This window comes from Vidua macroura, chromosome 1, assembly GCF_024509145.1.
Source record: "Vidua macroura isolate BioBank_ID:100142 chromosome 1, ASM2450914v1, whole genome shotgun sequence".
NCBI classification, from domain to species: Eukaryota; Metazoa; Chordata; class Aves; order Passeriformes; family Viduidae; genus Vidua; species Vidua macroura.
In genome coordinates, this window is record NC_071571.1 from 8,773,285 (window position 1) to 8,798,943 (window position 25,659).

At 40.2% G+C, this 25,659-nt stretch overlaps 1 protein-coding gene across 1 annotated transcript in view; it reads left to right on the forward strand.

Moving 5' to 3' along the window:
* The first annotated feature begins 11,859 nt into the window (after positions 1–11,859).
* Positions 11,860–25,659, forward strand: part of UBE3C (ubiquitin protein ligase E3C) — a 71,148-nt gene continuing 57,348 nt past the window's right edge. Inside the window, exons 1-3 of the mRNA XM_053977809.1 lie at positions 11,860–12,182; positions 22,474–22,527; positions 25,247–25,321. Coding sequence (XP_053833784.1) covers positions 12,117–12,182; positions 22,474–22,527; positions 25,247–25,321 — 195 coding nt within the window. The 5' untranslated portion in view covers positions 11,860–12,116. The remainder of the gene's footprint in view (positions 12,183–22,473; positions 22,528–25,246; positions 25,322–25,659) is intronic.

The window sequence follows — 25,659 nt, forward strand, 5'->3', positions numbered from 1 at the left end:
AAAACTGGCTCCAAATTTCATTGTGCTAAAGTGTCCGGCTTTAGGGGAGCCATCAGAGGGACTTCTGCTGTAAATTGAACTCACCAGCTGCGAATGTCTGAGGAGAAGGAAGATCAGGATGTACCAGTGAATACCAGCACTATTAGCAGACAACAATGTTATGCAGAAATGAAAAAAGTGAATGGAAATGCATTCACAGAAGTACTTCAAAGAGCACAAGGGGAGTTTCAATTTGGCAAGGGAGACCTGCTCTGCAGAGAGAGAAGGGGAGGAAGAGAAGGAGGAGGAGGAGGAGAAGAAAATCAGGTATCATCTTTCATCATCATCTTTCAATGGCAAGAAGCTGATAGATTGACTCAGCCTGATCCTGACAACCTCACCTTGCTCAGCCTAGAAAAACTCGACAGGGCAGAAAGGAGATTTTGTCTACCAACATTCAACCAGACAAGACAGAAGCCAGTGCTGTTGAAAGAATAAATGGACATAAACTGGCCATGAACAGAGCTGGGCTGCAAGTTAGAAGAGTGGTTTTAGGCTCCATACCAGCCAGATTCTGCAGTTTCCAATGGGATTAGTCAGGAAAATGGGAAACACATAAACACTGAGGGACACCCAGTTAACACTGAAGTAAAAAACTTAGAACAGAAGGCATTGTTTTTTCACTCACAGAGCATTTATAAGCATGCATCAACAGGATTCTGCTGTTGGAGGATTTTATAGAGGCCACAAGGATAAATGGGCTCAAACAGGGAATGGCCAAACTCTTGAAGGGGGAACACATCAGTCTCTGCTTCAAATAGTCTAAATGTTCTTAGGATGGAGCTCCATAAATTTGTGCAAAGGGTTATATATAAGGAATGTGAGCAGGGGACCAGAGTGCATGGTGCAGGATGCCTTTACAAGTCCTAGATCCAGAGTGTATGGATCACTGCAGAGGCAAATGAACCGAATTCCATGTGCTGTATTTCACAAGAGACCAAATGAGCATTCTTATCTGGCCAAAATATTTCCTTGCTTAAGACTAGGGTATTAGATAGTGCAAAACAAACACAGCTTGTAGGCAAGTTTTCAATTTCTCAGTTAAAAATATTTCACTTTTATTCTCCAACATCCATCACTTTGCTGTTATTGATTTCAAATGCTGTAGAGACTAACTGGTAAGCATAGAAAATTGAAGTGATGAAAGTGAGTATTTAATGAACACAAAATCTAGTTGTGTAGATCTTATATCCATTATTTGATTCAAATAATTTAATTTTCATATTACATGTTTGTGTTCCAGAGATGCATAGTACACAAGATCTAGCAAATGGTTGGACCTCTGTGGTTACAGAGTTCCACAAAATTACTATATTGCCAAGCAAAAATATTCAAAAATTATGAATGAGATCCCAATAACCAGGACACATTCTTAAAAATACATTTCAAAAGGAATCAAGAACATTCTGATTAATACATTAAAGTCAATGACAAACCTTTTGTAAAGTCAATGATGAAATCCATATGGGATTAGTTTTAATTGCTTTTGTTTTTTATGAGCCTTCAGGACTCACCTACTTGCCATTTCCAGTCTCAGTAATCAAAAAATTAATTTTCCTCCTTAACTGACTGTTGGAGTTTTCCCATAGTCTAATAAGTCCAGGAGTTGAGGCAATAAGAGAAGGACAAGTTATCATAAGGTTTGTGCTCCAATTAAGTGTCTCCAGTCAATTGGAGAGCAAATTTTTCTTTTAAACTCATCCTACAGAAAAAGAGTAATGTCTCAGGGAGATGTGATGAATTGGATAGGAGTGCCCTGGAAATGAGGGCTGGGAGTGTGGTCCTGACAACTCTGAGAAGGTGGAAGGACCAAGCGGGCAGGGAGGGTGGGGTGCAGATCCCAGCTGAGCTGTCCTTGCCATTGTGTCTCAGGGGAGAGGAGGGTGTTCAGTTCAAGCTTGACACCTCAAACAATGGCAGTGGATTGAGGAAATTTACAGAAGATGGATTTATCTTCTGCTCATGTTCACTGACTTTATCTTTTAGAGTTGACTTACTTCATTCCAGGGAGCTGCTTCATACAGGAATGGTGATAGTGGAGCAGTCAAGATCTCTCTTGAGGCTGGAAAAAAACCCATGGAAAATAGCTGGAAGTATCTGCTTGGAAGATAAGAGCTTAGCCTAAGAAGGGAAAATAACCCCAAATCTGCAAATCCAAAGAAACAAGAATGATGGGAGGTGGCCAAGAGGGACAGAAATGTTTTAAACTAAAAATAAACCTCAATTCTGAAACTTAAATATATAAAGCTGTCAGTTAAAAAAAGTACCAGATTACATCTCTATGGAGCCAAATAATTAATAACTTTTAATAGCCCTAATGAATTTGGATTTCATCAAAATCTTGCTGCATATCATTGACTGTTTCAAGCAAGGACTATGAGTTCTTAAGGGAAACCAGCACCTGTGTTAAAATGCACATTGCTGACATCTTTTCCAGGTACATCAATTATAATTAAAGTGTAATAAGAATGCCAGGATGGACTTCTCAGGCACTTTCATGCTGGAGTCCCAGCATTTAAAATTAAATCCATTAATTGTAACTACTGTACGTTTGTGATCTCTCAGATAGCGTACAAACTAATTCATTGCTTTTGCAGCCATGCCAGTCTTTGTTAATTAAGGTTTGTGATTTATTTAATTTGAGCAGGGATGTATCAGAGTGCCCCAAACTAGACTGATAAAAGTTCATTAGTTTGTACTGTTTAAGACAATTTGGAATCTGATAATGAAAAATGTTTCTAGGCGCCTGACAAAAATTGATTAGCAAAATGGTCTCTAATTGTTTAAAGGAAAGCTCCATATTTTCTTCAACCCACCCTTCTGAAAGTTCATATGTTAAGAAGCTCTTCTCACTCTGAAGTGGCTCTGAAATACATTTGAAGATAAAAGGCTAATTTTAAATTATTGTTGGCATTGCTTAGGGGAGGAGGGAGCCACTGTGCTATCATCATCTGGAAGGCTTTATTTCTTTCTTCTCTTTTCATACATAGCAGCTAACACCACAGTCCCCGAGTGAGAGTCAAATATTAACAAAAGTGTTCCTTCAAAAAAGTATTAAGGTAGGAGTTTCTCTGGTTTGCAAGTGTGAGAGAGGGTTGAAGAGTGTGGGACTGATATGACTAAGTTGTGGCTTAGAGGAGACATCCCTTTGTCATCAGAAAGATCTCAGCAACAGAGCAATAATCCTGACCACAGACTGGTGGGTCTCATCGTGAGGTTGGCACTGGAAGAGTCACAACAGTGATCCCAAAAGGAACCCAGAGCAACCACATGAGCTGCAAACAACCACATATAGCCATTAGTTCAGTGAACTGAGTCACAGAGTCAGAGAAGTGCTGAGGCTGGAAGGGACCTGTGGACAAAGCAGGTCAACAGATTGCTCAGCACACTGTGCAGTGTAGGTTTGAATGTCCCCAAGGATGGAGGTTTCACAGGGTAGTTCTCTGGGTCCCATCCCCGCCACCAGCATGAGAAGTTTCTTCCTAATGTCCACTGAAAAGAATTTAATTTCCCTTGTTGGAACTTGTGTCCATTCCAACTTGTGTCCTCAAGATGAGTTTGGTTCCACCTTCACTACACAAGGCTGAACAAACCAAATCCTTTCGGCCTCTCTTTGTATCATACAGTCCAGTCCCTCATCGTGCTGTTGGTCCTCTGATGATTTCCTCCAGTGTTCCAAAATCTTTCTTGCCTTGAGGAGCCCAGAATTGCATGGAGCTCTCCAGATGCACTCTCAGAGAGAAGAGAGTGCAAAGAGTGCAGAGAGAAGTTCCATCAAGCTGCTGGCTATGCTCTACAATACAACATGCTACACAGCTGGTTTTCTTTGCTGCAAGGGCACATTGGCCTCTCATCTTCTGCTTCTTGCCTAGCTGGAGCCCAGGCCCTTCTGTGCACAGTTGTTTTCCAGCTGGCTTACTTGTTATGATTATACAGAAGGTTAGTGGAAGTGCTCGGAGTTTAAACTACAGCTCCCAAATCCTGTGGCACCTTCATCACTTCCAAATGGCGCTTTGAAAATCCAAATTTACTGGAAGAGATCAAAAGAAAAATGTCATTTTTGTGTCTTTTTCTAGAGTAGATGTTAACTACAGTCTTCAGAATTGGTAAAATGGGAATTATTCAGTAGTCTCTGACACTTTTCACAACATCCTTTTGTGACATTAATAATAATCCTGAATAATTTTATTGCTCATTCGTCATTTAGGTCTTAAAATCTGTTTAGAAGGGCCTCAGCATCATTGCTCCAACTCTAAGGATAAAGGATATTTTTTTATTGTTTTATTTTCCTTCTTTCTTTCTTCTTTCTTTTTTTTTTTTTTTTTACTGGCTTGTTTTCAGTCGCGTGGAAAGTGAACTGGCTCCAGCTATCTTCAGCCTTGCACATGGCAAGTGCCCAATCTCATAATGAACTTTCAGTCAATCAGCACATCCAGTGACCTGAACCCCTTGTAAGGGAGGAGTTTAGAAGTGGAAGGAAGCGACTCCCTGCGTGGAGAGGTCGAGATGAAGAGGAAATGAAACAGAGTGAAAATTTAACAAGGTAAAAGTTTATTTAGATTTAAGTGAAATGTGCTGCTTTGAGATTACTAGCATAAGTAAAATATGTTTTTTAGTCTAGTAACTCTGTAACACTAGTAAAACTACCGTAGCTAAAGAGAAAGAATGCGAATTTCCAAGCTGAAGAGGGAAGAGAAACTCCTCGAACCTTAAAACAAACAGGGCAAAGTAACCCAGGAGTTCTTTCTGTACTTTCTAATAAAAAAACTAGCTACAAGTGTAACTAGATGTAAGTGTAACACAAAATCAGTAGAATGAATAAGCATGAACCTATTGGAAAACACTATGCATATGTAAACTAATAAAAAAGGGTAAAAAGAGATCAAGAGTTCTCAAGGGCACTCATGTCCTTTGAAGGGGAACGATCCCCACATGCATCCAGTGCTGTGATAAACATACCATCCCTACAAATCTTTATAAGAATTGTAGAATTTTAATTTTTCGTCCGCGTTTCATTTAGACTAGATGCCTAATATTTAGACAGCTAAAATTAGATTACGCTGATGTCACCTACAAAGAAATGTAAGAGTAGGTAGGAGTAAAATTAAGGAACTTTATTCTAAGGCAGCATAAACTGTCTTTACTCCTACTGAATTCTGTGTACCTGTGATCATTTTTATCAGTGGCAAACCTGAATGAATGGATCTGAGCCATGCAAAATCTAAACTCAGAGAAGAACATATGCCGCTCATATAGGACTAAGCTGAAGCACCCATGCAGAAAATTAATCTGAATAACTTGAATGATACACACATGTAAATCAGAACAATTGTTCAGGATCCCACAGCTAACTGTAGTAAATTCTCCAGAGTAATTTTAAGTATCAGAATACTATTGTTTTCCCTTAGTTAGCTAAAATGATTTGTGCCTTTTTTTTTCTTTCTTGTAATTATTTTCCACCAGATCATCATTTGTGTCCCTTAAATACTTTTTGAACAAGTCTTCAGAACATGAATTTACAGGCTGCTTATAATTTCAAGCTGCTTCCAGATGAAGGCCAGTTCCATCTCATAAAAAGTGGTCAGGGAAAATTTACTTTCTGAGTGGACATGGTATTAACAGGTGTTTAGGTGTTTTCCTTTTTTTTTCACTGTTACAGGAGCCCAGGCCTTGTGTAACAAACAGCCCATCTGAATGTTCGTACTTAATGAACAGAGGTTGGGGTGTACTGGGATCTTCCTCAGAAATTCAAGACTGTTAACATTTGTAATTATGAGTAATTTGTTATGAAGGACCTCTTTAAATTCTTTTGTGAATTCCTGCATGAAAACTCATCCATAAATCCTTGTATCAATACATGCACATGTCAGTATGCATGTGTGTATGTGCTTTTCTGGATCACAGGGAAGCTCAGGTGACCTAATTTAAAGAAATAATCTGGTCTGTTTTTTCTCAAACCACATGAAAGATTTGACTTCAACAAGGTTCTTGTTTACATGGGCACCAAGGGAGGGTGAAAATACTCCAACCAATTTAAATAGGAAATTAAATGGAACACATTTTAACAACAGCTAGATGTGTACTCGCCCATAGCACACATTTCTCTCAAGATAAAATCAACATGTTGGAATTGCTTGGAATGTCAGTTTTTATAATGCTTATGTTTAGGGAAAGCTTCCAGGTGTATCAAAGGTGAGCCAAAGATAGTAAGGTAAATATGAAGTTATGTTTGTGTTCACTTGAGGGTAATTATTCTTTAAAATTGGACTTTCAATGACATGTAAGAATCCTGAATGCTCCCTTCCTATTAAAATAAATAGTTCAGGTTATAGGCAGACTTGAAAAAGATGATCCTAATCTTTACTATTTAGCTGAACATCTTTGCAGCAATACCATTTAAATTAAATATGTTTATATTTTTAAACCCTAGAAAACAAAACAGAATTTATGGTTAACTAACACTTGCCAAATAACATCATAACGTCTTACAACTATAGCTCTAAAACTATAAAAAGCCCTTGCCCCCAGTGCTCCTCAGAAGACTGGATTCTGAAAATAAATGATCTTGCTTCATCAGAAGCTGTGAATGAAGTGTAGGCACCTCTAGGGGGTAAATTTTGTGATGTAGCTGTTATAAAGGAGCTGAGACTACAGGCTAATAAATTTTTCATCTTAGAAACTATGAACACAAGGTTCCTCATTTCTTGAGCTCAACATGCCTTTAGAGGAGTAAGGTGTCAATATTGAGAAAGGAACCACTTGTTTGACTTTTTTACATCCTTAAAACCAGGGACAGCAGGCAACCAATTGATATTTGTAGATTTTTAATGGAAACCTCCAAAATCTCACTGAACCTAGCCAACAAAACATGGAATGATGGCCCTAGACTGGAATCCAAATGCATCACTGTAGTTTGCTGATGTGATTAGCTCTGTAGTACAGGATGGAGCCTGTCCATTTTTCAAAACTGGGCCAAAGCCTTGAACAGTTGTTTTGGTAATGTAGATGAGCCTTTAGGTCTTAATAGTTCCTACAATTACTGCTGAATCTGGCCTTGGCTCAGGAATAAACTCCTTGTATTGAAAAGATTTACTATCCTAACTATATCTGTATCTCAATTTAATGAAAATGTTAAGGATAATTTGATGGTCTCTTGCCAGTGTAATTTTAAATATAATGTCTTCATTCCTTGGCAGTGTCTATTGGCACTCAGGTTTAACTAAAGGAAGTGCTTAAGTGAAGTGCTTTTTACATTACAGTCTTGCCAGTATCTTCTCTGATAGAATAGATTTAATTTTCAGTATTTTACCCAGAGTAAATAAATTGAAAAAAAAAAAAAAATTACCTCCCACCGTCAATCCATATGGCAGCAAACCTTACTAAAAGCATTACTAAAAATCAGATATTGGCCTATCACAGCATTTGGACTAATCTCAAACCTCATCTCTTGTAAATTAAACCATTTCTAACTTATTTACTATTCATTTTTTATGCACTCTTGTAAAAAATCTTTCTGTACCTTGGGAAATAATGTAGCACATAATGAGGCGCTGTCAGTGCATCTTAGATTTTCATCTGACTTCAGCAAGTCAGCAAAAAAGTTTAAGACACTTTATTATAATTGTATAGGGAATGGAAACTAATGGTGGGGTGGTGACAATTTGGCCATCATACCCTACAGAACTGAGCAATTGCCAAATACAGTTTTGATTGTTTACTCTGTCTAAATCAGGAATGTGTGTACAGAATGAGGCCAGAAGGACAATGCATCAGAACTTAAATTGTTTGGAGATAGTCTGAGAATAGAAAAAAGATTGTAGATATAAAACAGTGCTCATTAAAAGGGTAAAACATGAGTAATATTTATTTTCCTTCTAAAATTTAAGTGCCATTGATTTGTTTTAACACGCAGAAAGAGTATTTACAAAAATAAAAAAATCTCCCTGGCAGAGGCAGAGTGTGCTGCCACTTACATCAAGGTACCAGGAGCTCATAATTTTAAAAGTTCGTAAGCCACCTCTGTAATGTTATCCTTGGCACCCAGCACAACAACTCAAGATCTTTGTCACTGATGGGAAGGAATAACTTTTCTTGTTATTATTGCTACCCACCAAATCTTCATTCCTCTTTTTCTTCTGCTCAACTAGAGACATTCAGAAGTGTCAACAAGAGACTTTTAGAAGATGGCTTTGCCCTGAGCCACTCACAGAGAAAAAGGAAGATCTTACGACAGCCATATGGGTACCACAGATCTTTCCTGTCCCTTGGCACCTAGAAGCAGACCCTGGAGACATCCTATAGATGAGTTTCTCTGTAATGTGGATTGGAACACAATTTACCCATGTTTTCTACAACTGTGACTACCTTTGTGTTGCTGTTTTAATTTCTACGGTGTGCATTTACAAGAAAAAGATGGTATTTGCACACACTTGGGAAACTTGATTTCAGGGACTGAAGAAAATGTTGAGGAATGACATCTTTTTAATAAACTACATCTGACAAACAACTGGCCCAAGCCATCTGTACCTGGGAGCATGTGTGCAGAAGCAAAAAGGTACAATCACAGGGCAGAGAACTGTGACTAGGAGAACACAAAAAGTCTTGTGGAATGTGCAGTAAAGAGATGAGAGAGACGGGAAAGATTGCAGCAGGTGAGGCAGATGGGTTAGCACAGCACACATGCAAGAGCAATATTCCTACATCCCTGAGTATGTGTTTGTCAGGGCCCTGGATTGCCCTGAACAGCCACATCTGGGGCCCCCACTCACTCACCCCGCTGCTCATCGGTCCTTCTAAGCTCAGGTGTACCTGTCCCCAGCCCTTCTTCCTGGATGGACCCTGCACTACATCATAGCAGTGTCTGGCCTCTCAGGACTCATCCACTCACTCTGCCTGGGACTGAATCCTGTGTCGCCACTGCCAGGCTCTGCCATCTCCCTCTGGATCCTGTGGAATTATGTTCTTACTTGGGAGGGCCTGTGCTGGGGGCATCCACTTTGCTTCCTTCATGGAACAACGTGTTCTTGCTGGTCCCTGAGAATATTAAACCAGTCATAGCCTTGAGGGGCATATGCAAATCATAATCACAGAACAGCTTGGGTTGGAAAGGGCCTTAAAGATCACCCAGTTCCAATTCCCCTGCCATGGACAGACACCTCCCACCAGGTGAAGTTGCTCAGAGTCCCCATCCAACCTGTCCCTGAATGCTTCCAGGGATGGGGCATCCACAACTTCTCTGGGCAATGTGTTCCAATGCCTCACTGTAGGCACACAGTTTGTGTAATTGGGAGTGGGGCTGCAGCCCAGCCTCATCCCCAGTGGGTACCGCTGTGAGAAGCAGGTGAGCAGCATTGACAGCAATGAGCTACGGAGTGCCCAGGTGCACTGACCAACCACCAAAGGGAACAGAGGGCACACAGGTGCAATGCAGGAACATGAATGGTATAAAAGGTTGGGCTAAAGAACAAGAAGGGCAGATGCTTGCAGTTTTCTGATGTGTGTGATGTTACTCTGTATGGGTTGGAGCTTTCTGAGATTGTATGGTGACACTGTGTGTGTGTCATGGCTGTCTCAACTGTGACATGTACTGTGACACCTCACCACCCTCAATGTAATGACCTTTTTTCTAGTATCTAATCTGAACCTACTCTTTTTTTGGTTTGAAGTCATTCCCCCTTGTCCTGTCACTACATTCTATGGTAAAAACTTTCTTTCCATCTTTCTTGCAGGCTCCCTTCAGGTACTGGAATGTGACAATGAGGTCGCTCTACAATGTTCTCTTCTCCAGGCTGAACAACCCCAATTCTCCCAGCCTTTCCTCATAGGAGAGGTGCTCCATCCCTCTAATCTTCTTGGTGGCCTCCTCTGGACTCAATTCAACAGGCAGATGTCTTTTCTGTGCTGGGGATGCCAGAAATCACCAAGACTTCTCAGGCACTCATCAGTTGGGCTTGTGAGATTTACCAACCACTTCTGCAGAAGTTAACAGCCAGGGTCAGCAGAAGATCTTGTGTCCTTCTGACACTGAAGCTGGAACATGTCAAATGTGTATCAGTGACAACCTTACTTCATAGAAACTCTGCCCTCTGTGGTTTCATGTTTCTTTTGCTTCTTACATAAGGGGAGCTTGCATCCCTAAGCTGTCTTTGCTACTGATAAAGATGGCACAAACTCATGACCTAACAGATTGCTTCTGTGCTAATGAAATTTAATTAACTGCTAGAGACACCTAGACTAGTCCTTTTTTCGTATGAGATTTATAAAGTTTATCAATGCCAAAATAAAATTGAGAAGAATCTTGTCATGTTTGGAAGAAAACTTACTATCATTTCAATACAGAGTGGTGGGATATTTCATCAGCAATGCAATGTGTTGAAACTATGCACAAACACTTGACATGGTATTTCACAATATCCTAAACCCCATCTGCATTTGTAAACAGTATTTAGGGAGGCCAGCCTTGCTTCTACTGAGACGATGTTATCTGGGGAAATGCCAGGCTAATGCTTACTCTTGCTAAGCACCCATTCCCTTATGAAAAGCTTGAAATTTTAAAACTTAGACTCTTCTGAATCCTCCAAATCCAATGAAATCTGAACAAATATTTCATTTGCCAGTCAGCTTGACAACAGTTAAAGAGCATTGTGCTCCTGGTACGAACAGCTGCAAAGCACATACGTCCTCTCCTGACGTGGGTGCTTGCCATTTGTTTGTTGTGATATGCTGATGTGAGAATTCACGAGCTAGAGCTTGTGAAATCAAATTTCCACTGAAGGGAATGAAAGTTGGATTTGGCCACCTATATTTATTTACTACCTTGAGTTGCAGACTGAGTAACTGCTTTTTGTTACTGTTGTTTGTGCTGTATCTGGAGGGATGCAGTCACCACGCTGAAAAAATGGAGAATGGGCTAAGAAATGTAAAGCAGCCTCAGGTGTAGTTTCACCGTTTGGATCTGCTGCTTTTACAGTACAGCCTTTTTCTTTTTCCACTCCTCATCAGCTGCGGTCTCATTCCTGAGCCCACCCCTATCATGGACTTTTCCAAGTGTATTTTCATGGCTACACAGAAGTCTGGATTGGTGTGTTCAGTCTTCACCCTGATCACGAAGGCTTTGCAATGGGGCCGTGTCCAGCACGTGTCCATCTCTTCCTGGAGAAGAGGAGGCTCAGGAATGACCTTATCCCCCCCTAAACTCCCTGAAAGGAAGGTGTAGCCACGTAGGGGTCAGGCTCTTCTGCAAGCATAGGACGAGAGGAACTGGCCTCAACTTTCACCAGGGGATGCTCAGGTTGGACATAGGAGGATTTTTCCCCAGAAAAGGCTGACTAAACATCGGAATGGGCTGCCCAGGGAGGTGGAGTCACCGTCTCTGGAGTTAAGAACTGGATGTGGCACTTAGTTGATGGAGGTGTTTGGTGAAAAGTTTGACTCTGTGATCTCAGAGGTCTTTTTCAACCTTATTTATTCAGTGATATGCTTATGCTACTAAAAGTACAAATTATATACATATATGTGTGTGTGTAACGAGTGTGCCCCCATAGCCAAATGGCTGAGGAGGGCAGCCCTATGCCAAAGCCCGGCTGGACCCTCAGCTCGGTTCTCGGCCTCAGCGCGGCCCGCGTGGGCAGGATGCGGCACCACGGCGCAGTGCAGCCCCAGCCGGCCCCGCACAGCGGCAGGCAGCCCCGCGGAGCCCGGCGCGGGGCAGTTTCCCGTGGAGCACCCTCAGCCGGGACGGGCCGGGGGCGGGGCGGCGGGCGCGGCCGTGTGTCGGGAGCGCGCCCGGCGGGCGGCGGGCGGCCGCCATCTTCTCTGCGCGGCCGGCGGGAGCGCTCCCTCTGCCCCCTCCTCCGCTCCCTCCTCCTTCTTCTCCCTCCTCCCACTACGCTCCGCCGTCGCCGCCGGTCGGGAACGGGGCGACCGGGATAGCGAAGGCCGCAGGGAAGGCGGGGGACGGGGGAGCAGCCCCGCGGGGGCGGGCGGGCCGCGGGGCGCCAGCCCGGGGGGTTCGTGCGGCCCCTCCGCTCGCCCTGCCGGCCGGCCGGGCCCCGCTCCCCATGGGATAAGCTGTAAACATGTTCAGCTTTGAAGGGGACTTCAAAACAAGGCCCAAGGTGTCCCTCGGAGGAGCGAGCAGGAAGGTAAGGAGCGGCGCCCGGCCGTGCCCGTGTCTGTGTCGGTTCTGTCGCCCCCCGCCCTGTTATCGGTGCTTTTAGTGTCGGGCCTTCTGAAATGGGAGCAGCGATGACTAAGGTTTAATAGAGGAGAAAAACCCTCCCCTCCTGATGATGTGTTTATCTCTGATCTCCCTGCCTCACTGTTATTATTATTTTTTGTATAATCAGGCCACACCATCCCAGGCTTGTAGTGTAGTAAGAATTGTGGGAAGCCAGGAAATGTCTCCTTGGCTCGTCCCCCCGCAGGCGATCGATCGATCCCGGGTGTCGTGGCCGGTGGCACCTCCCCAGCAGTCGCTCTCCAGGTCTTCCAGGGGGAAGGGACTCGGAGACCTCCTGTCATTTCTCTCCAGTGGGAATGTCTGGCGTGGACCTGCCTCGCCGCGGGGATGTGGGACACACGCAGCCTCACACAACCCGAACTGCCGGGGGAGGTTCATCCACGTGAGCCGGGGCCGCCGGGTTGGTCTCTGTCAAGTTTAGGTTCAGTCAATTTGTCGTGCGCAGGGTTAGTAGCAGTTGATTGCCAGCTGTACCAGATTGTTTGATCTCCTCAAACAGTATTTATTGATGGGGAAGAAGCAGAATGATTTATTCAGATCTTGCTGATAGGCCAGGGTAAGCAAATGTTTAGTCGAGCACTGAAGGGCACAGGACTTCGGAAGAACGACAGAAAGGACAAAGTGTTTTTAGAAGTGGCCTGATCTGTAGGGGTCACTTTAATTCACTGTGAAAATACTAAGTCTCCCCGTTGTCATTGGAGATGACTGTGTGGGAAGCTAACGAATGTTTCCATTCATATTTTTGAATTTTAATTGGGTAAAAAAAAATTCTTAAGTTTTTATTACTGTGCACTATAAGCAAGTTTGATTCTTGGAAACTTTTGAGGTTTGGCAGTACAGTGAGGAAATGAGGAAAAATACTGCAATATGTGATACTAAAATCACAGTGAAGTTTGCATTTTGGCATAATAAAAGAGATTACAAGAGATTGTATACAGAACTGTATTTAGATTATGCAGCTTTTCCTCTGATTCATCTTCTGTTTATCTTAAGACATCTCTGTTCATTAGGCCATGTAAACTGGCATTACATGAGTCAAAATGCCATAAATACCCCCCAGCTTAAGTAGGAGTTGGCAGAACATGCCCTGGTCCTCAGCTGTACGCTTCAGGTACTTTGTAACTTTTGACCCCGACTTGCTCATAGTGATTCTTGCTGAACATGTTGCCTCCTACAGAAGTAAACAACTGCCATACCATCTTCTTTTGCACTTAGCAATTCATGAAGATCTATCAGAATTATGTCTATTTTAATTATATGGGACATATTTATTAATGTTATGCAGGCATAAATTTCCAAGGGCAAATATTAGCATGTAAAGGACTGGAAACTGAAACTGATGCATAACCTTCACTGTGTTCTGTAGAGGTTGTGGTTCATGATGAGATTGATACTGACTGGTGCACAGATTTCATGATTCTACATCAGTTCACTGAAGTGCTTATGCTGCATCAGTGCAAATCACACACAGCTTTGGGCATCATGGTTACATAGACATCCTGGAGTGTCCTTGAAAGAGCTGCTGATTTTCAGAAGCTGTGTACAGTATTAATGAAAGAATTTATTTAAGCAGTACTAAAAATTACTTCTAAATGCAGTTTAGCTGAACTTCTGTAAAAATGTACTGCAACAGAGATTGCTGTAGGAAGTGTTTGTGGGTTCCATGTGATGCCTTAAGATTTTAGCTTTTGTATTTTTCAAATCTTATACTGCATTAGTGCATAGCTCTAAACTCCATATAAAGTGTAGTTAACTGTCTTCACATTTTGGTTAGACAAAACAATCCCTCTGGGCCTGTTATCCAAGGACACCCTATAGCCTCAGGTCCCAAAAAGTATAAACAAAAATTATTTGGGGGGGGGGGAGCAAACTGGGGGAATAGGACTTCATTACCTAAAGCTGTAATTGGAGGATTAACCCCTGATATGTAAATAGACCAAACTTATATCTGTCTGAAAAACTCATGCCCATTGTCTATTTTAGATCTAGCCCCTTGGGGAGGTTTCATCTGCTCTTAATGTACCTGGAGGCCCTTCATTAAATATATCTGCTTTTATCTTTCAACTTTGTATGGTCTCTATTTCTAGGTAAGCCTGAATTAGGCATCGTGTGAGTTTCTCATTTCACATCACAGGCTCCTTGGGATCATGTTTCTCATACGTATAAGCTTCATTTTTACAGAAAGCTGAATTGTGAATTATTTCCTTCCAGATTTTGGTACACATACAAAAAAACCCCCTCATTTTTTGGACAAATGCCCTTGCCCTCCCAAATGGTGTATAACTTTGGAAGGATCAACACTGTACCTCTGCCATGCTTTTGGCAGCTAGTTGCATACTTAGTGCTGCCTGTTGTGATTCCTTTGGTGGAAGAAGGCACCATTCAGAAACACTGGGGCCATGTGGACTGTTTAATGCTAAGAATAACTCTGTACCCAGTTTGGGGAAGTTTCCCAAACATGGTTGCACCACTGCAGAGCAATGACAAAACCTCCTGTTTGAGGAGCCAGTCAGTGCTAAAGGTGCCAGTGGGGCCTGCACCAAAATAGTGATCAGCAACACTATTAGAAGTGTGGTTTTGCTGATGGAACTGCAGCTGCAAACAATGACTGTGTTGGTCACACTCACATGTGCTGACACCTGTCTGGCACTGCTATGTGTGTCTGTAGTGTTTGCTTAGGCCTCACAGGGGGCTGACTTCAGTAAGTTCTATCAGTAGGAACACAATGACAGAAGAAAAATTGTGGACTTGAATAATTGTGGCAGTAAGGTACTGAATCTAGTGTGCCTTCTCATGACTAGCTTGTATGGCATTTTTGAATTGCAAAACCAGAGAGCTTTGGGTCTGTTTTTGAGCTGTTTGCATCTTGTATCCGTGTGTGTTATGGTCTGAATTGTGTATGCTCTTGAAAGGCACTTCAGTCCCCCCATATCAAGCATCAGTTGTTTTTGTTCTAGTCACAGGCTGCAAATTAATGTTCTCAAACTTACTGCCTCAGTGACTGATCCTTTTAGAATATTATTGTAGCATTATAATAATACATTTTACAGAAGTGCAGAAATGTAAGTGGTATTGTCAGTGCTTGAACTTTTTCTTCCATACCTACTTTCAAGAATCTGCTGATTCATCTGGACTTTTTGCCCTGTTGTATCTGTTTGAGGGTGTAGATACAGGATATTATCATTATTTACAACGTGATTAACTTATTTTAGAGGGTTTTATTTATTTATTTTTAATTTTAGGGTAGTTTATCATCACCTTTAAAACATGGTTCTTTGCTTTATGAGGCTCTTCAAAAGAAATTTTCAAATTTAGTTTAATTGTAACTGGCAAACCGTATTTGCGCTTCTTAGGTAAAGTAGCCTCCAAAAATGAGTGCTGTTATTGGAGTTCAGTGTGGGAACATCTTGAATTACTCATGGACATTTTGTAGAGGGCAGTAATTGCTGCCTGGAAGGCTGTGGCTGCAGAGAGTCTGTGGTGTGTTAGGAAATGCAGAGCTGTGCATGAGGAGTTGGCTTGGGGTGCAGCTCAGGTTGGCCTCACCCAACCCAACTGTGAGGGGACTGGAGCAGATGGTGCCTTCACCTGGCTGCTTCCCTGTGTCCCGTGCAGTGAACATATTTCTGCTAGGTGGAGTGTCACCAGGCCTTCTGGGGACAGCTGTCAGCTTTCACTGATTTTAGCATAAGGTTGAATGCAGCACAAAATTGGTTTAACCATGTCAGCCTGACTTGGGACAGTCAGGCCTAGTGTTACTTCATTCATTTCAGTAATATTAAGAAAAATTTGAGGTAGCAATGCTTTAGTGCATCCATGCAAGGGATCCCCAGGCCAGCTGAGATGTACAAGGGGCTCTGTAGCTCCACATTGTTTGATTACATTGTGAAATGTATCGATGACACCTTGGAAGTCCAACAGGAAAAATGGGTAAGAGAGTATTACGTCAAATGTACGGTATCGCTTGAGCTATCTAAACCATGCTTTTACAAACCCCAAGACTGTTTAAAATAGAGTATTTTTAAATTATAATGCATTATGAGATGATTTTAAAAACCCTCCTTTTTCAGCATTTGTAATACAGATGAGTTAGCAGGGTCATGAAAGTGAAAACAACTTCATTGAGTTTGGGGTTGTTTTTGATCTTTGGCTTTTTTTGTGGAAGACAGAAGCTTACTAATGAGCAAATATTGATGACTCCATCTGTATTTTTAAAAGTCTTAGTAATTTCTTTTAATATGGACATTTTACTAATCAGAGATATTCAATTTACAAAGTTTGTTTATATTTTAATTTAGTAGTTTCTGATTTGCTTTCTTAAATTAGTAGCATGACATTAAGCATTAGATTCTTGTTTATATTTCCCCCTGCTTTCAGCTGAAGTGCAGAGGTAGAACTACAGAAGCATCTTGTTTGCTCTTTTCTGCACATGAAATAACTTCTTGTGGAATTAAAATTAAAATTTTACAAACAGTAGGCTGTAAAATTGCCAGTGCATGGAGAGATCTGCCCATGTTGGGATTGATTATTGTGGTAGATGCCTGTAGGATATAAGCATTGATGGGACAGTTAAAAACCAGTTTTATTTCTCTCTTACTGATGGATTGAGGAAAACAGTTAATAATTTCAGGAAGGAATAATTTTTATTTTATTATAACTTATTTGACCCTACACCATGCCGCAGTGGAAGTGAAACGATGGTAAGGATTTACAGTATGGGAATTCTAGATTAGAATTACAAATTGAGTATTTATTTTTGAATGGAAAGAATTGCAGTGCTTGGCTCCCTAAGACCTTTGTCCTGTCAGGCACATGGCATAGCTCTGAGCAGCTACACACCTCACTCTGAGTCAGCTTGAATCTTGCAGTGTCACAGCTTAAGTCTTGAAATACTCTTGGAATTTCAGATCTGTGGTGTGGAAGTACGAGGAGATCATTATGTTGTAAAATAATGACTGCCTGTCAGTAGGAAACTACACAGTTAATGCATCCCTGATTTTTAGGCATTTTTTCTCTCTGTAACAAATGAAATTCTCCTCATTTGAAAGCAAGCTACAAAAGATGGAGTTGTAGTTAGCTGACAGCAGTGATTACGCTGTTATTTTCAATTATGTGCTATTTTTTCAGATTCAAATAAAAAATTCTGCTTTTATGAATACATTTGCCTCCCATGTTCCTGAGAAAATGATGAGTCACAGAATGGTTTGGTTGGAAGGGACCTTAAAGATTACCCAGTTCCAACCCCCTTGCCTTGGGCAGGGACACCTTCCACTAGAAATCACTCACTCACAGCTCTGTATACAATATACATCTTAAAAATCATAAACAGGGACAAACTGAGCATAAATGTAAAAGCAGCTTTCTTGCATTTCAGTCGGCCTCTAGAGTCTCCAATCAAATTCTGGTTCCCCCATGTGTGGTTTTGTGGGTACCACATGATGGAAGAAGTTCCAGATGCTCCCTACATCCCAGGGTAAATTTCAGCTAAAATGCTGAGGTGCTTTCTGGCAAGCACTGTGACATTGACTGCAGTGAGGCCAGGCTTTGCAGGGCCAAATGCCTCTCCTGGGCATAGTTCAAACTCCCTTTTTCTGCAAGATTGTCTGCTCTACATATAAACTTAGCTGATTATTTACATCATTATTAAGAAGAATCACAAACTGGTTAAAAGCAGAATATTTCAGGCTGCTGAACATACTCAGACATGTTCAATGGAATTTAATTTGTTGAGGTTCAGTTCAAGGCATTGTTGTAAGCCTTTTAAAATGCAAATTTCTTTTACTATTTGGATTAAAAAACCCACTTGGAGTCCATCTTGTCTAAAATAATGTCAGGAGATATAAACTTTTTTGAGAAGGTGGGGGATATTTCCCAGTGGCCACATTTATTCTGTAAAAATAAATGTTAAAAATTTTTCCATTTATTGGCTGGAGTTACTGAATACTTGTGTTGAAAGGAATTTTATTCTATAAATTGCTTAGGTCACTTCATTTGTTTTGGGAGTTGTTACTGATTTTTATGTGGTTCAAGTTGAATTCAGCTGTAAAGTCATGTTCCTCATTTTACGAAAAGAAAAAAAGATTCAAGTTCCTGGATTTTGTAGATGAAAACCACACAAGTTTTTATAATTGTCCACAAAAATTAAAAAAGGTCAAGTGTTTGTTTTTTAAAGAAAATTTCATAAAAAGTCATGCCTTGTACTTTGCATGACCTCTTGTAATGTGTAATACAAAGCATTCTCAGCTACTAACCAAAATAAACCCTCTTCATTTATAAAGAAGCATCAAACATTTATTAATAATACTAAATTTTTGCTTCAGTGTGTTATTATTAATTAAAAAAAAAATCTGTGTTTAGCTAGTACCTGAAAATAATTCTTCAGTTTCATCTTTGCATCTGGGCATATTTAAGTTTTAAATTTATTTGCTATAAGATAGCAAGTAAATAGCTGTCCAAGAGTGTTCAGTTTCAGATTTTATGAGTCAGCAGATATTAGAAGTGTTGAAGAGGATTCTGAATCTGGATTTTGAGCCAAGAGGGCTGAAAGTTTATTTCTCTCAAGACAAAGTGTTCAAATGCAGAAGGAAAAGAGTAATAGTTTCTATATTTGTGTACCTTATTCAGTCTTTGGCTGGGATGCGTGAAAGCTAGGAGTTCTGCAAACGTACTGCTGCAACCAAAAAGTGTATTTCAGCAAAACACGGATAAGAAAACAACTTTAATTCAATGCTCTTTTTTCATTATGGGTTGAACTGCTGGTTGTGAGGCACTGACGTTGACATCATTCCACTGTCAGGTGTGGCTGTTCCCAGCTGCTGCCTTAGAGCAGTTCTGCCACCAGGAACTTTGCTGTGATGAATAGCACAGTACATGGAAGTATACTTTATCCCCATGTACAAATTAATATTTCAAATGTTACTCAGCATTTCTTTGGTGGCAGTCACACGTTTTCTTTTCTGTGTGCTGTCCTGCATCTGCTTCTCTGTTTTCACCTCTTCCTTCGTGTCTTACCCTTGGAGTAATTTCTGTAATGTCACTCTGTGTTTTGCTGTCACATACACAGAAACATTTCATGTTTCTTTGTGCCATGCCCCACAGAAAACTTCTGAAATGGGGTTTTTCATGGTGCTGCAGCTCACATGCTAGAGCAGGAGGTTGGTTGTCTTTTCTCTGTTGGAGAAAGCATCAGGCAGGACAGGGACAGCCAGATGTGTCCTACATTGCGTGGAAACTCACAGATGGTGTATTCCCTGTTCTACACTTTAGGACAAGCCCTGAAGGAAAAAGACCACCTCATAAAAAGTCAGCACTGTGATTGAGGGAATGGCTTTTCACCCCTTTTGAATTAGGGGTGACAGAGTCAGGACAAGCTCATGCTTCCTTCTGCCTACCTTGTCTGCCTGCCTACGTTGAAAGAAAGACTCAGCACCTGACGTGTGCCTGTCTGGCAGGTGAAGAAAGGCGATGGCATGAGCAGCCCAGGATCAGGGCAGGGTGGGGAGTAGGAGCGAGCCAGGTGTGATCTTTGGGAGTTCCTGTCGGGCCATCCCCTGCTGTGAGGAGCTCTGGCTGTCGGCAGCAGGAGAGCTGCTGGAACCGCGGCTGTCGCTGGCAGCAGCCGGCAGGGAGGCTCTGGGTGGGAGTTGTCAAACGGGTGTCACTTGAGTAACGCTGTTGTCGTTCACAACCAGCCACAGAACAGCAGCTGCCGAGTTCAGCTCCTTTTCACAGTGCTGGTTGTCAAGGGCCAGCCAGTTCAGGGAGGATTTCAGAGGTGACTGCAGTTACCTCTCTTTAAGAAATTACTTTGATAGAATGCCCTTTTTATTGGAAGATGATTATTTAATGTTTCTTTTCCTCTCTTTCCTACTGCAGGTTTATTTTCTTTTGCACATGCATGATTACTTTTTAATTTCTGAAGAGATAGTGTATTCCAGCTTGGTTTAATAACTCTTTAAGGGGATATATTTTTCTTGAATTTAATTTAAATGTGTTCTTTAGTCATAGTTATGATCTGTGTATATCTTGTGAACATGAGCAACAGTATTATTTTACCCATAGTAATTCCTTAAAGGTGGGGTGTACTTATACCTGAATATTTTATTGCCTTAGGACAGTTCTTTTAATTTATACTCTAACAAGTTGGCATTTTTCTTTGCAAGTACTCAAAGCAAGTATGTGGCTGACTGAAAACTTAACTTTTGTTAGTTTAAGAGTGGATTGGATAAAAGGCTGATTGCTACAAAGAGACTCAGTTCTTTATCAATGAAAAGCTGGTGATACACTAAGGATACACTGCCCTTTTCTATCTCCCTCCCTCTTCAAGTATTTAAAATTGTTTGTTTCTGATAAACCTTCTGGCCACTTATTTTCCTTTATTTACAAATAATTTGTATTTTCTGTCTTTGCTTGTGTTTTTTCATTCCATTCTCTTCTCTATTCACGCGTAGCAATTTGTTTTCCTGTATTTTGTTCTGCTTTTTCTTTCAATTTTCTCTGAAGTGTAAGGACAAATTACAAAACATTGTTTCTAAGCAGAAATGCACTTTACATGGTGCTTTCTGCAGCACAATCATTTCTAAACTGGGACATGTCACCAACTTCTTTAATGCATCATGTATCAGCTGTTGAAAAAGTCCTGAAACTTTAAGCCATTTGTTGGTTATTAATTTAGTACCTTGTTTTATCTTTGTGTGTGCCTTTCTGTACTGCTTGAGTGGAGATACATCATCCTTATGTATGGCTTTCCTTATGTTTGTTTGTCCTGTGTTTAACACATGGAGCAAACCCTGTCTTTAGAGGGCAATAGCTGTAGTTAGTGGTGTCTTTGGCCATAAATACTGTCTTTAGAGGAAAGATGGTTAACCTTCTTGTGGGCTTTTTTTTTTTTTTTCCATTCTCTTGGTGGTCTGTTAGGATATTTTCTGTCCCAAAGAAACTGAGAGAATCATGACTTTCCTTCCTCTGTATCTTCAATAAAGAAGTCCTGAAGACTTGTGTTCTCATTCTTTTTATCTGCTGATAGACACTAAAAGTATTCCAGCATGCTTGTTTCAGCTGTACTTAAATATTTTATAAACATTTGTTTGCCAACTTCAAATTGATTTTTCTGTATTAAAATACAGTACATTTTCAGCTTGAATGTTTTTTAATTTCTTAACTTCTCTAGACTAATATGGGCATACAGAGAAAAACGAAGCTGTCATTTGTGTCATAATGTCAAAAAATGAAAATAGTTTTCTTAAATTTGCTGTGTGTTTTAGACTGGATTTGGGAAGGTGCCAGGGTGCTTTCATCTCCTGTTGTCTGCAGTGGAAACTGAATACAGTACACCAAAATTGAGTTATTTTGTATATTTCCTTGGAAATTACCCAGAACCATCCAGTAAGAGACTCTTGCAAATAAAGCTTTGTTTATATATTGTAATCAGTGAGTACTTGTATAAGATTGTGGTTTAAAAGCGAATGCATGGTTTTTCTGTTGTAATAATACTGGGTTTTGAGGCCTCACGAATACTTTAGTATTCTTGTCTTTTTCTCTGTTGGTGAGATCACTGTCCTGAAAGTTTTGATGCGTAGCCTTAATTTAGGTGAAGAGTTCAAAATTTCAAAAGAAAAAATTCCTGCCATTTATGCTGTGTCTCTCTTGACATCTTTTCTGGACAAGTTTTGAGAAAAAGGATAAGTAAATACAAGAGCTTCATGCTTTTTTGTAAGTTAGACAAAAGCAAGGGGCTTTGGAACAGGATGTGATTGCTCTGAATGTGCCACAGCTTGCTATGTGCACCTGGGCCAGGGATTTATGTACCCTCCAGGCAAGGAAAACACTCAGACTTCTGGTATGATCTGGTGGGACTGGGACCTGATTGTGCTCTAGCTCTGCCATTTGTAAATGAGAAATGTTTGCCAGGGTATTTGGGATGCTGAGAGCACAAATATGGACAGGGATCAGTACAGTTTGCTGCTCTTTGTTGGTCCCTTTTCATAGGGACATAACTTCTCTCCATCTCTATTCTTTTGGGAGGGCTGCATGCCATGTATTTGTGAGTTCAGAAAATGGTTAACACCTACTTTTCTCTGTGTTTTATGTCCTATGCATTTTGAGCTATCCCTGAAGTCTGCATTAAATATCCTGAACACAGTTGAAGTCTGTTTGAATGAAAATGCAGTAGTATCTTTATTTGTGTCTTGCAGGAAGAAAAGGCTTCTCTCCTTCATCGTACTCAGGAAGAAAGGAGAAAACGAGAGGTAAAGTAGCCTGTAAGCGTTTGCCTGCCCACTGGATTTCCCTTTGGTGTTCCATTTACAGTGCAAAGTACTTCTGCTGCAGTTATATTTAGTTCAGCAATGTTTTCTTTCAATTTGCAAGTTCTTAAAGTATGCTTTAATTGGCAAAAAAAAATGTGAGTGCTTTAAGCTGTTCCTTAGAAGTGCTTTTCATCTCAAAAGAAGATAAGCATGCACTAGGTGCATAGGGAAAGTTCCCTTTTATTTTGGTGTTTATTGGATCTAGTATTTTTTGAGAAAAGCTAAGGATTTGGCTAGTAAATCGCAAATTTTACCATAATCTATTACTATGGGTTAGTCTCAGCAAACTTTCTTCTGTTCCTGGTTCTGCTATGGTTTCTTGGCTGACCTTTAGTACTTCAGTTCCCCAGTGTGTACCTACGTTCTGTGAAGGTAAAATCAGAACAATGATTCTTGAATTCTTTGTAAAGAATTCAAGAAAGCTCAAGTGCTTTGAAATCACCTTTTGATGAAGGACCAGTGAGAAGCTGAGTTGTGATGCTTTAAGCAACCTTAATACTGGTTTATGATGGGAGCTTACTGCTCTGGAAAATTCCGGCTGGAATAATGCAAAGGAGGAATAGGCACTGAAATGAAGAACCCAAAATTTAGTAGTATGGAATTTGAGTCAGTATGTTAATTTTGTCATTTTTCCCCCACCCCTCCCATATAAGTAAAAAAAAAAAATTGGTGTTAAATACTGATTAAAAAATGTAACTATGCAGGTTTCGTGCTCATGAAGAAAACAGCTCTTTGGCCCTTGAAGGTGTGTTTGACCTATGCTAGATTAAGCTCAAGTTCTGCAGTTTCTGTGGACAGTTAGTTCTTTTCTTTCTCTTCAACATGGATGTGTAGTTATGGACTAAGTTCAAGTAGGAAAGTACCAGGATTTCACCCATTATTAGTTCAGAATTCCATGCTATGAATCAGCTTTATGGTCAGTGAGTTCTTAGTAACATATGTAAAAATTCTTCTTTGTGGTCCATAAACCGAGTCAGTTGCTTGTCTCTGTTCTTTGCAAAGCTTGTGCAGAGCCACACACTCATCCCAGTGCAGGTACACATGTGCACACAGTGATCTGCTGTGGCATGGAGCACATTTTCACAAAATGAATGACTCCTCTGAGAATAAAATCAGCTATGGCTTTTAAAAACGGCCTGTAGCAGAATCTTAGCAGTGACCTCAGACTTAAAACCTTTGCAGTTAGGAGTCTCTAATTGACAATTATGTGTCCTGAGATAAAACCAGAACCTAGAGAGGAAGAGAAGTTATCTGTGTTTTAGTTGTGCCTTACGTTGTGGTTATGAAGAGACACTGCAGCTCTGAAACTCTCCTGATTGCACTTTTACTGTCAATATTTTGGAAAGAGAAATACCCTTTGGCCTACCAAAATTTGGATTTTGGTCCATGATTTAGAGGCAGTTTGTCTTCAAGAATCTGCTTATTCAGAGAAGTTGCTTTAAGAACCAGGGTTTTCCAAGCAAAATAAAATAGGCCTTGAATAACAGTTTTGTCTGGTGTTCTCTCTGGTCCGTTCAGGTCGTGCTTTTAAATTTGATGTGTCTTTATAGAACAGTAAATGGAAATCAAGGTTTTGGGACTTGAAAGTTTATGTGAACTTTCCAAAAGTATTTGAATGAAATTTATGAAAACATTTTGGTGTTTTGTTTTGTCTGGTGACCCTCAGAATTATAGGTTCAATATAGTTTAAGTATTAATTAGGTTAAAATTTCTCTTTTTAAAGCAGGCTTCTTGATCGTTGTACTTTTCCTTCATCCACTGCTTTGTAGCTCTAGGTTCATGAACAACTCTTTATTTCCCCTCCTTTTATTCCCTAAGAAACCATATGGACGTTGTTAGAAATATAATTACAGTAGCCACTTCCCATAGATATTTATTGTAATGGGATATGCCCAGGGTGTTGTCAGGGAACCCTCCAAGAGCTCTTTCCATAGCATCTCAAGCAAACTGGCTTTCAGTTCCTTAGAGCCATTGTAAAGGGGTGATTTTTGCTACTATTTCCACTTTTTGGAGAAGATGTCATAAAAGGATTCACTAGGTATGTCTGGTTTGGAAAAGAGACTTTTTATTTATTTATATATTTTGCTTCTGGGCCACAATGAGCTTTAAGCCTCATTTTCCTTTTGACAGAGGTACTGTCTCCAAATAACAGATTTTTTTTTATTGTTTTCCCCACATCTAAACTGTGCCAGCATCATAATACTTTTATATTATTTGAATGAAAACAAATAAGTGGCTTGTCAGTGTTTGCTGCTTTATGCAGAAAGAGGAATGATGTAATTGAATTTGATGAATCCTTCAACATTTTTCAACATAATATTAAGACTTTGTCTAATAAAATGCATTAACAGTAAAGTGATGCAAAGTAATAAAATATTTATGTTGATTTCTGTAGTGTTACATACTTACTGAGTATTACATACTGAGTATTGAAGATTATTTTGCAATATTTAATGGTAAATTTGCATTTAAAAACATAAAAAGCATTCTCACTGATTTATGTTTATTAGGTACAGACATTAAAATAATTTATTTGACTAATGTTTACTGCTTAATTTTCATTAAAAGGCCATATTGAATACAAATTTATTTAATAAAATGGTAGAAATTAGAGTCAGTCCTATGGTGTTGATTTCAGTTTTCTTGCTTTGTTTTACAGGAAGAAAGGCGGAGGCTGAAAAATGCAATAATAATCCAGTCATTTGTAAGAGGGTACAGAGACAGAAAACATCAAGTCAGTACCTGATTATTTAATTAGAAAGATGCTAAATAGTTCTGCTGAAAATGAGACTTTCTTGTAATAAATAATGTAATTGAAAAATCGTTTTGAGTATTTGAGAAAGTGGAAGTTCTTTTTTCGCTCTTGGCATTTTCATTTCAAACTCAATATTTTAGTAAACAGATATGTGTTCTGCAAAGCATGGGTGTGACTGGACCTGAGTGGGATCCTGCAATGTTTTTTTTAGTTGATAAATTGGATAAAAAGCATTAGGTAGTAAGAGCTTTCACACACCAGTGAAGCTTTTTTTTTTTTTTTTTTTTACAGTATTGTTAAGGTGGTAGTTTGAGTCA